General features: G+C 56.4%; 1 protein-coding gene across 4 annotated transcripts; it reads right to left on the reverse strand.

Annotated features, from left to right (window-relative positions):
- Positions 1-243: 243 nt before the first annotated feature.
- AEN (apoptosis enhancing nuclease) lies at positions 244-8,860 on the reverse strand. 4 transcript variants are annotated; one of them, XM_045058824.1, is made up of 6 exons: positions 8,731-8,842; positions 7,490-7,678; positions 5,341-5,476; positions 3,513-4,116; positions 2,867-3,067; positions 244-2,306 (listed from the first exon to the last, which is right to left on the reverse strand). In XM_045058824.1, the coding sequence occupies exons 4-6, from the start codon at positions 4,050-4,052 to the stop codon at positions 2,070-2,072; spliced, it is 978 nt and encodes a 325-aa protein (XP_044914759.1). In that variant the 5' UTR covers positions 4,053-4,116; positions 5,341-5,476; positions 7,490-7,678; positions 8,731-8,842; the 3' UTR covers positions 244-2,069. The 4 variants fall into 4 exon arrangements, with proteins under 4 accessions (XP_044914759.1, XP_006932328.1, XP_044914757.1 ...); XM_006932266.4 differs by lacking the exon at positions 5,341-5,476; XM_045058822.1 differs by lacking the exons at positions 5,341-5,476; positions 8,731-8,842 and adding an exon at positions 7,982-8,682.
- Between the last annotated feature and the right edge of the window lie 1,462 nt (positions 8,861-10,322).

Here is a 10,322-nt window from a genome sequence, read left to right on the forward strand (position 1 = left end):
TCATGCTCGCTCTCTCTCTCTCTCTCTCTCTCTCTCTCAAAATAAATAAGCTCAACAAAGTATTTGAAAGACATAAATTCTGTAGCTTTAGAATGTTCTTGCCACATCCCAAAGCATCATCTGGAAAGCCCCCACCTCAAATGCCAAAGCGCCCAGCAAGACTCAGTGCTCCCACACCTCCCGGTCTCTCCGCCAAGCCACCCTCCCACCCCAGTCGGAGAATTCAGAAAGGGCCACTTCATCCACGTTTCTCGTTGAGTTTTATTCCAGAACAATTGGTTTTACAACAAAGCTGACTTTAAAGCCAGTACATTTCCCTGCTGGTAACAGCTCCATCTTTCTTCAACCCACAGCCCCAAGAATCGAAGCTACGCCCCAGCTGGGAGTCTGGCGCCAGCTACAGACTTTTAAGGACTCCAGAACAAAGCCCTGGAGCCAGGCCAGCAGAGGTCAGCACCTCAGCCAGCTCCCCACTCTGCAGCCGGCGAGGGAGCTGGCGACAGACAAGTTCAAAGTAGTGTGGTTTCAGCAGCGTCTCTCAGCTCCTGGCCCTGCTGCTTGGCCCAGACGGACACAGAAACCATCGTCAGCCTCCTGCACACAGAGGGACGCGGAGTAGACACAGGTCACACTGCCGCAGGGAGAACCCAGCACCTCTAGGTTGTGTCCACGGCTGGCCCGGTGCCCCACCTGCTGGAACAGCTAAGCAAGGAAGGACAGTCCCCGTCTGGGCCGAAGCCACTCAAGCCAAGGGGCATGTTCAGGTGTGACCCAGAGGAGGCTGACAGTGACCCTTGAAGAAAAAATAGCTGCTCCCACCGACCTCGGCTTGCGAAGTGCCAGGCACTGCGCTAAGCGCTTAGCGTCCCCCCGTGACAGTCCTGTGAGGTAGGTTATATCATTACCCCATTTTACAGACAAGGAAACGGGCTCAAGAGTGAGGTCACAGACTTGAGGTCTCAAAGCTATAAGTGGCAAGCCAAGATGGGGCTCAACGGTCTGTGTGGACCCGAGATCTTGGTTGAACCTCAATACCCCCAAACTGCCCCTTAGGAAACAAGGAAAGAAGGGTAGGAGATGAAATCCTGACAGAGAACAGTTCTAGAAATTTGGAGAAAACCCAATAACCACAAGGACTGTGGATCAAAGTGCCTGAGGGGACCCCAGCCTGGGTGCGGGTGCACTGCACGGCCGCCACTGCCCGGCCCTATCCCCGGGGGACACCCACTCTGCTCCCCTGCACACCGCTGGCCTTGCTCTAGATAAATAAGGTCCCTTGGGTGCGGTTCTGCACAGGGGTCCCGGGATTCAAGCTGCTGTCTTGGTCCTCAGGCTTGTGCTTAAGGGAGCCTCGTGCTGGATGGGCAGGAGAAATGCCTGATTTGGGTCAAAATTAGTATGCCACACTCCCCACCCAAAGCCTATCGGCTTTCATCCTCCCACCAGTGCCTGGTGACTTCTGGTGCCAACACCCCATGAGCCTAAGAGCCCTGCCATGCCATCGTAGCCTCGCGCTGGGTTCCCACTACGGCTACAGCCAGAGTTCCAGTTCCGAGAGAAAGCGAAGGAGGGCCCCGTAGAGTGGCCTTCACTCTCCAGATTCAGGGCATACTCCTTCTGAACCTGACGTGCCTGTGGAGGACGGGGCAGAGGACAACAAGAGGGCTTTACCAAGTCACTGAGCTGAACTAACACCCCAAGGAGGAGACATCATCCCTGTAGACAGCGCACCCTGGGGGCGGGGAAGGCCAGTGACAGCCAGGACCATCTGTGGCACACTCCCTCCTCGGGCTGAGTCCTCACAGCTTGCCCACCTGACGTTTTCACGGTGTCTATGATGAAGCACCATTAGCGACCACAGGGGTGGGGACAAAGTGCCCGCAGTAGCCCTGGGGAGGGGAGGGCCGCGCCGTGGGCAGAGGGAGCCAGGAGGACCGGTGGTCCCAACCCCCGGGTGCCGGCAGCGGGCTAGCGGCACCCTGTCCCGGCCAGGACGCGGTGCCCGGGGCTCGCCTGGCCCCCACACACCACTCGCCGCCCTCGGAGGCTGCCCGGGAGCCTCCCTGGCCTCACTCGCCTCTGTCCTGTGCGTCCCCCGCTCCTCCGCTGGGGCCCGGGGCCAGGTCTTCTGGCCAGTACCGGTCCTCCATGTACTGCTCCGTGTCTGTGCCGCTGTCGGGCTCCCGGTCCTCTGGGCAGGCGGGGAGGCTACTGGCCTCCTGCTGCTCCCACTGCACCTCGACCAGCCGGTAGAGCTCCATGGCCGTCACGGCGTCTTCCACCGACGAGTGGCCGTGCCGGCCAGCCTGCGGACGACAGTCCCCATCACTGCCCGCGGCCCCGAACGCGTACTCTCCGAGCGGCTGCGCGCAGCTCGGGACTGGGCGGAGGGCGAGGGTGCCGCCCAGACAGAAAAGCTCAGCCATCGCACGGGCCCCACGCCACCCTGCTCCGCTGAGCCCACGTCCTCAGATCTACACCCGCTAAAGACCTCCGACTTCAAAGGCCTGGAGGGCAGGTGGGGAAACGCGGAGGGCAGTGGGAGCGAGGGTCACTGGCTGCCCCCGAGGAAGGCTCCATCCAGCTCTCCAGCTGCGCGATGGGAGCTCTACATGCAACATGCATGGGGACAGAGTGGAGGTGGGCAGGGGGCGTATCTAGAAGACAGCAAGCAGCCCGCAAGAGCGTGGACACTGGGGCAGGACGGGGGAAGAGAGCACCCCGGGGCTGCCTGCAGACGCGACAGCCCGCGCTTTACCCGTGTGCCCTGGACGGGGGAGGAAGCGGGACTGGAGCCTGGAGGTACAGCCCCGGCTGGGGCCCCCGCTCACTGCGGCCACCGGCCACCTGCTCCCGTGCCACGTACCTGGATCTTCTTGTGCAGCAGCTGCAGGGCCAAGTCCTTCAGAGAGACCCGGGTGCGCGTATGGAGGCCAGGCCGCTGGAGCAGGTTGGGCACGTAGGTGGTGTCCCGGGTCTGGCTCCGAGGGTGGACGTACTTGAGGGCCTGGAAGTCGTTGTGTAGCGCGTGCCCCACCACCACCTTGCCCTTCAGGAGCTTGAGGATCTGGGAGCGGAGAAGGGAGGTGGGAAGTCCCCACGGTCACGCTGCCAGCCTCACCGCTGGTGCCCGGATCCCGCCGAGGGGTGGCAGCATGGGGGGCGGGGGAGCCACGAGCTCCAGTCAGCCAAGCTGCCTCCAGTTTGAACCCAGGCCCTCCCAGTCACTACGACCCAGGGCCTACTTCAGCTCTGTCCCCGGTACAGGTGCTCTCCCCACGGGTGGTTTGGAGCATGAAGGGAAGGCACGCGTGGGGTCCATCTTCTAGCTCCTCAGTACGAGCAACCCCTTCCTGCTGGCACAGGATTCTTTGCAGAAGGAAGCCACAGTGTAGGCAAGTTAAGTAACTTCCCCGAAGTCTTTTGTTTCCACCGGCTAAGCGGTGGCTCAAACCCAGGGCTGCCCTTCGCTGGCCATCAGCCATCACACAAGCCCCCACCTCTGCCCTCACCTCTTTCTGGGCCACCTGGAAGGGGATGGCTGTGCGCATGTGCTGCCGAGTGATGCCACTCCAGCGAGTACGGTAGTCCACGATGGGCATCTCCGGCCGGATGTACTTGTCGTAGAGGACGTCGCCGTGGTAACTCACCACAGAGCAGCGGGCCAGCTCACTCACCCGCCCGCGGGGCCCCGTGCCCACCATCTCGCAGTCGATAGCCACGCACTTGCTGGGCCAGGGCGCTGTGGATTCCCTGGGCGTGGGCTTTCGGCTGCACGAGGCACCTCCAGATTCATTCCTTGGACGCTGCATCCTGCTGCTGGTGGCTTCGGAGCCCGGCAGTGCCTCCGGCCGTGCGGGCAGTGGGGAGGATCCCGGCCCTGCGGGCGTGCTCAGCAGCCCCTGCACCTGCAGCAAGGCCTTCCGGGCCATGAATCGCTGGTGCTGTCGGCTCCTCGTCTTGTGCTTTCTCCGAAGCACATCCTTGGCATTCGGGCCAGCCACGGAAGGGCACAGGCGCTGGGCAGACTCAGGGCCTTCCCGGGGTACCATCCCAATAAGCTCACCGCTGGGGTCCAGCGAGGCCCCGGAGGCAACGTGCCAGCGGGGCAGCGCTCTGCAGAAAGAACACAAGGGGCAGAGGGGCTGGGTGAGAACTGTGCCCCTCTGCCAGGCTGCCCTACAGCCCTGTGCTGTCTCAGGCTCCCAGGCCGAGTCGAAGACCTTTACGAATAAGCAATGCACTCAGGTCAACCCCACATGCAAATCACGGTTCTGAGTACTTTACAGGGAATCACTAAATATTCCCAACCCGAACAAGTATTATTATCCTCATAATCACAGGCAAGAGAACTGAAGCAGAGAGACTAAGTAACCTGCTCAATTAATAAGAGACAAGAACTGATATGGACCCAGAGTCCAAGGTCTCAACTTCCAAGCCATAGCTTACCTCCAGTAAGCATTGGCATCAAAAATTTGTAGAAAGCTAGGAGCGCCCTGGTGGCTCAGTTGGTTCAGCGTCTGACTTCAGCTCAGGTCATGATCTCAAGGTTTGCGAGCCGAGCCCTGCATCGGACTCTGCACCGACAGCTCAGAGCCTGGAGCCTGCCCCCGATTCTGTCTCTCCCTCTCTCTCTTTACCCCTCCTCCACCATTCATGCTCTGTCTTAAAAACAAACTTAAAATTTGTTAAGAAAGGTATACTTTTGAGAAAAATAACGGTTCCAAAAATAGTGTGTATGTATATATGTGTGTGTATATATGCATGTGTGTGTATATATAATCCCAGTTGTTTGTTTTTTTTTTTTTTTTTACTGTTTATTTATTTATTTTGAGAGAAAGAGAGCATGAGCAGGAGAGGGACAGAGAGAAAGGGAGACAGATAATCCCAAGCAGGTTCTGTGCTGTCAGCACAAAGCCATTCAACACAAGGGCTCAAACCCACAAACTGTGAGATCATGACCTGAACCGAAATCAAAAGTTGGATGCTTAACCGACTGAGCCATCCAAGTGCCCCCAAAATATGGTAATTTATTAAATGACTTTCTACTTCACAAATCACAAGAGCACGCGCAAACATTTTTCAACAGCTGGGCACGTTGTGAGGTCACCATAGGCTGTGGGCAGCAGCGTGATGGTAAACCTGCTCAGCTTACAAAGCGGAAACGGAAAAGGCCCTGAGCAGCAGTGTCTGCAGGTCTCCGGGGCCCCAAGCTCTCCATCACTGAACACCAGAAAGGCCTGCAGTTCACAGGGGGCTGCAAATCCCATGCAACAAGGCCAGCAGCTGCCCAAGAGCGGGGGACCTAGAGGGGCCCTAGCTTGGAGAGCTTCACCTCACCTGCTAAGTCAGCTGGTATATTAACAGACCAGAAAACCAGGACTTTCAAGCAGGCAGAGCAGGATTTAACTCAGCTCCGGACGGAGCTCTGCTGAGCTTCAGGCGGCTTGCAAGCGAAATGGCCCTACCACCTTTCCTGTTGAAGACACGACACACGTGTGCTGTGATCTGCATACACCGTATACAGTAGGGGCTCAATAACTACCTGCTTCCTTTCCCCCAGAGAGGTTTTTCTTGTACGTTTATTTATTTATTTATTTATTTATTTATTTATTTATTTATTTATTTAGAGAGCATGCACGCACACGAGAGGGAGAGGGGCAGAGAGACAGGGAGAGAGAATCCCAAGCAGGCCCCGCACTGTCAGCACAGAGCCCGACGCTTGAACTCAAGAAACGGGAGATCATGACCTGAGCCAAATCGAGCGTCAGATGCTTAACCAACTGAGCTACCGAGGTACCTCTCCCCCAGAGAGGTTAAGACTCTTCTCCTGGTTGGTAACGAACTCTTCCAAGGTCAAAGCTGCCTCAGCCTGGACTCACTGCCCATCCCCAGCCACAGGCCTTCCTCTTGCCTCCAGTCCCCCTCACATACGTCCCCTGTCCTGTCTACATCTTTCAGGAAGTCCTGCTGGAGCAGCCCTTCATTCCACTGGGCTGCCTGAGGCTCCCTGGTGTCCCCACCGGGCTCCGAGAAGTTGCATCTCACTGCAGAGACAGGGACAAAGCACAAGGTGTGTGCAGGGCTGGGTCAGAAGTGCCAGGGAAGCAGAACATGCTGAGGATGATTCTGGAAGACTTGCCAGAAGAGATTAAATCTAAGCGAAGGAAAAACAGTAACCCTCGAGGTGACAGGGAGACAAATTAGTGGCCACGTTTGGTGCAAAGGCCTGAAAAGAAAGGAGCCCAGGGTTGGGGAGGGAAGAGGGGCCCGTGAGCAGACGATGCCGCTGGTGGGTAAATCACAGCTGGGGGAAACTGTCCCTCCCCCCTTTCTACTACTCAACCTTCTGTCCCCACTCTGAGAAGGCTATCGTACACTTCGGTGGCCCTACCCTAAGCTGGTGTCCCCAGGCTGATCTCTGCTGATGGACTGAGGGAGTCCCAGAGCACCCAGGGAAGTCACTGAAATACTGCACAGTAGCCCTAAGCCCAGACATTTATAGTCTAGCTGGGGAGCAAAGAAAGTCATCCCTCTACTCCTAACAGCACAACCAGGGAAGGGTCCGCTACACTTTCAGGCTGTAGTTACATACGGTCCAGCTCAAAGTGCTTGGAAGGCAGGCACAGAGCCTTGTGTGTCTCCGCCCCTTCCCCATCAGCCAGCCCAGGCCCCAGCATATAGCGGGTCCTCTTCAGAAGTGTGTGAAGGGAGCTGGAGCCGGGCCTGCTATCTGCCAGACCGTGGGGATGCTGGAGCTGGAGGTGACTGGGAACTCAGGGAGCTCCCGGTGTGGCAAGGAGACAGGCAGCCAGACACCCACCAGGGTGGGCTCAGGGACGGGAGAGGTGAACTAAGGACAGGCTGGCCTGGCCAAGGTGACTCACCGGGCCAAGTACTGGACAGACAGAAGCGCTGGGTTAGTGCAGCCTGGCAGTGGAAGCACATTTTGAAGAGTTTCAGGAAAGTCTGCCAGGAGTACAGAAAGGGGAGGGCATCCAGAGAAAATGCAGACACGAAGTCCAGCAGGCAGAGTACATCCACTGTGAGAGGGCAAGGAGGCAGTGCAGCGAGTGAAAAGGAGGTAGGGGGTGAGTAGACGGTGGAGGGCGAGAGAGAACTGTGTCTGGAAGGTGCTGAAAGCATGGGCTCTGTCCAGGGATTGATGCGCGACTGCCTTATAGGAGGAGCTCTGGAGAAGAGTCTGAACAGGAGCAGAGATTTAAGAGGCGTGGGGAGGAGTGCTACTCCGCGACGCCGGGCCAGGGCGAGGCACAGTGCCCCATCCTGACTCATCGTCCCTCTGGCTTGCTCATCTACTCCCCGAGAAGCCTTCTCCCTTTTAGACGTGCACTTAGCCATAATCTGCTTCTTCATCTCAACAAGTCACATAGGAGAGCCGACAAACACAGAACCTCAATTTGCCTCAGCCCGGCAATGGGGAGAACGGGACCTAGGAGGACAAACTCTGATGCTGCTAGAAACTGACCTCTGTCGGGGGGAGGAGGGCCCTTTCCCTTCTGAAAGGGCTCAGGGCCCTGCAGGTCAGGAGTGGCTTCCCTGACCCTTCTGGCAAGATGGTTTCAAAGAAACCAGAAATTAAGTTGCCTGAGAAAAAGTGGCCTCGTGCTTCAAGAGGTGGAGGCAGCCCTCTTCCATATGCCGGGACCTTGCTGACCTGTTGGAGACAACGATTAATTATCTAGGACTTGCCTCCCCTATCCTGGGCCCCCGATGGGAGCTCAGCCAGGCTGGAGACAAGTTTTGCTCAAATAACACAACTGTTTCAGTAAAGACAAGGTCCAATCCCCCTCCAGTCTGGAACCAGCTCTTCGGGGCTCGGCAGCCACAGGGCCTTCTTGTTGCAGGGGTTAGGGAGCCTTGTGGCCTAAGGGAAGGACCCCAGCACCCCAGCAGCAGAGGCCTCAGAGCCAAGGCCTCAAAGGAACCACGAAGTCCCAATCGCCGAGGGGCTACCAACCTGCTGGCAGATCAGGAAGACAGGGCGGGTGCAGGCCCACTTAGCGCTCGGGCATTAAAAGCTAGACGACCTGGACCGAGTCACCATCCCCTCGCCACAAAAGGAGAGTTTGTTAAAACCGAGGGTTGAACTAGGCTTGGGGCTTCCCAAAAGGAGTTAGAAAGTCTGTTTAAAACGCCTATTCCCAGGCCTACCTGCCCCCCCCCCCCAACTATTCTAACTGCCATTTTGGGGAAGGGCACCTGAGAATCTGTATTTCACCGAGCGCGCGACCCCACCCCCAAGCCCTGCTACGAATAATCGCCCGAATTTGAGCAAGTGTGGCTCGCTGAGACCCCCGTGGACTCCCAAGTTCTCGGCAGGGAAACGAGAGCCCGAGAGCCCCGTACGGTCGGCCCCGGCCGCCCGCGATCCCTGAGGACTCCCCCCGCGGGGGAGCCCCGACTTCTGCCAGGGAAGGACTCAGAAGGCGGTCACTCGCTGGCCGCGGCGGCCGGGCAGAGCCTGCCAGGCCGAGTCCCAGCGCCCAGCGCCGCCCCCCACAGGCCCCGGAACCCCGAGCAGGGCGGGGACCGGGCACAGGCTGCGCCCGGGGCCAGGCCTCCACGCCCGCCGGGCCGCGAGAGCCGGTCGGCCGGGCGCCCCTTGCCGCAGGCCGGGGGCGAACACCGCGCGCGGGGCCCGGCGGCCGGGAACACGCCGCGCCAGCCCGCCCCAGCCCGCCGTCCCCAACAGGGTCCCGAGATCACCTGAAGTGCGGCGTCTGTCCTCCCGCCCGCACGTGGTGCTCAGACAGCCTGCAGCTCCCACATGCCCGGGCAAGCCCCGCTCCGGCTCCCCACCCATTGGCTCGCCGAACGGCCGCGCCCGCCTAACCCTTCTTCTGATTGGCCGGGAGCCTGGCTCGCGGCGGATAGGCGCAGAGCGGCAGAGGGGGCGGGGATTCCTAAAGGGGTGTGGTTTGGGTCCGGAGCCGGCCAGACTGGCGACAAATTTTAAACGAACCGGAGGAGACCGTGACCTCTTCTTTCCGGGGTCGCATTCCTCGGATCTGTGTCCCCCCAGCCCCGATCCACCCCGCTCCCTGGGTCGGGATGTGGCCTCCTACGAGCTCTGTACCCCCAAAGGCCGAATGACTTACAGAAGACACACCCACATTTGCAGAATGGGAATAATAGCCCCTACCCCTTGGGGGTCGTAGGGATTCAGTGAAATAATATACGTGAGGGGTACTAAAGAGAGATTTTTAAAGTCAGGTTTGCTCCTTCGGGGCGCTAGCCTTTCATTTATCTCTTTGCAATACTTTATTCATAAGTACGAAGTTCCTGCTATGGCCTCAGCAATGGGATACACAGAATAAGCACAATCCCTAAAACTCCAGTTGCTCGAGGTCTGGCTGGAAAAGAGAACGGTTAACAGAGAATTCAGTGCGACCAGAATAATAGCAAGAACAATAACCCTACGACCCAGCAATTGCACTACTTGGCATTTATCCAAGGGATACAGGTGTGCTGTTTCGAAGGGACACATGCACCCCCTTGTTTATAGGAGCATTATCAACAATAGCCAAAGTATGGAAAGAGCCCAAATGTCCATCGATGGACGAATGGATAAAGAAGATGTGGTATATATACACGATGCAATATTACTCGGCAATCAAAAAGAAGGAAATCTTGCCATTTGCAACCACGTGGATGGAACTGGAGGGTATTATGCTAAGTGAAATTAGTCAGAGGAAGGCAAAAATCATATGACTTCACTCATATGAGGACTTTGAGAAAAAATAGATGAACATAAGGGAAGGGAAACAAAAATAATATAAAAACAGGGAGGGGAACAAAACAGAAGAGACTCATAAATATGGAGAACAAACTGAGGGTTACTGGAGGGGTTGTGGGAGGGGGGATGGGCTAAATGGTTAAGGGGCACTAAGGAATCTACTCCTGGAATCATTGTTGCACTATATGCTAACTAATTTGGATGTAAATTTAAAAAAATAAAAAGTAAAACAAGCTAAAAAAAAAGGTGATGGGGATTAAGGAGGGCACTTGTGTTGAGCAGTGGATATTGTTTGTAAGTGCTGAATCACTCAATTGTACACCTGAAACTAATATTATGCTGTATATTAACTAACTGGAATTTAAATAAAAGATTAAAAAAAAAGGATATATACAAAAAATAGCAAGAATAATAATAAACAGTTCACATTTATTATGCAAGCACTACTGTATGCCAGGCAATACATATATAATATGTAGAAGAACCCCATGAAATATGTGCTATTATTATTTCTGTTTTACAGTTAAGGAAAGGGACACTTAAATTATTTTAATGGTTATTT

The sequence above is a fragment of the Felis catus genome, chromosome B3 (genome assembly GCF_018350175.1).
Source record: "Felis catus isolate Fca126 chromosome B3, F.catus_Fca126_mat1.0, whole genome shotgun sequence".
Lineage (NCBI taxonomy): Eukaryota > Metazoa > Chordata > Mammalia > Carnivora > Felidae > Felis > Felis catus.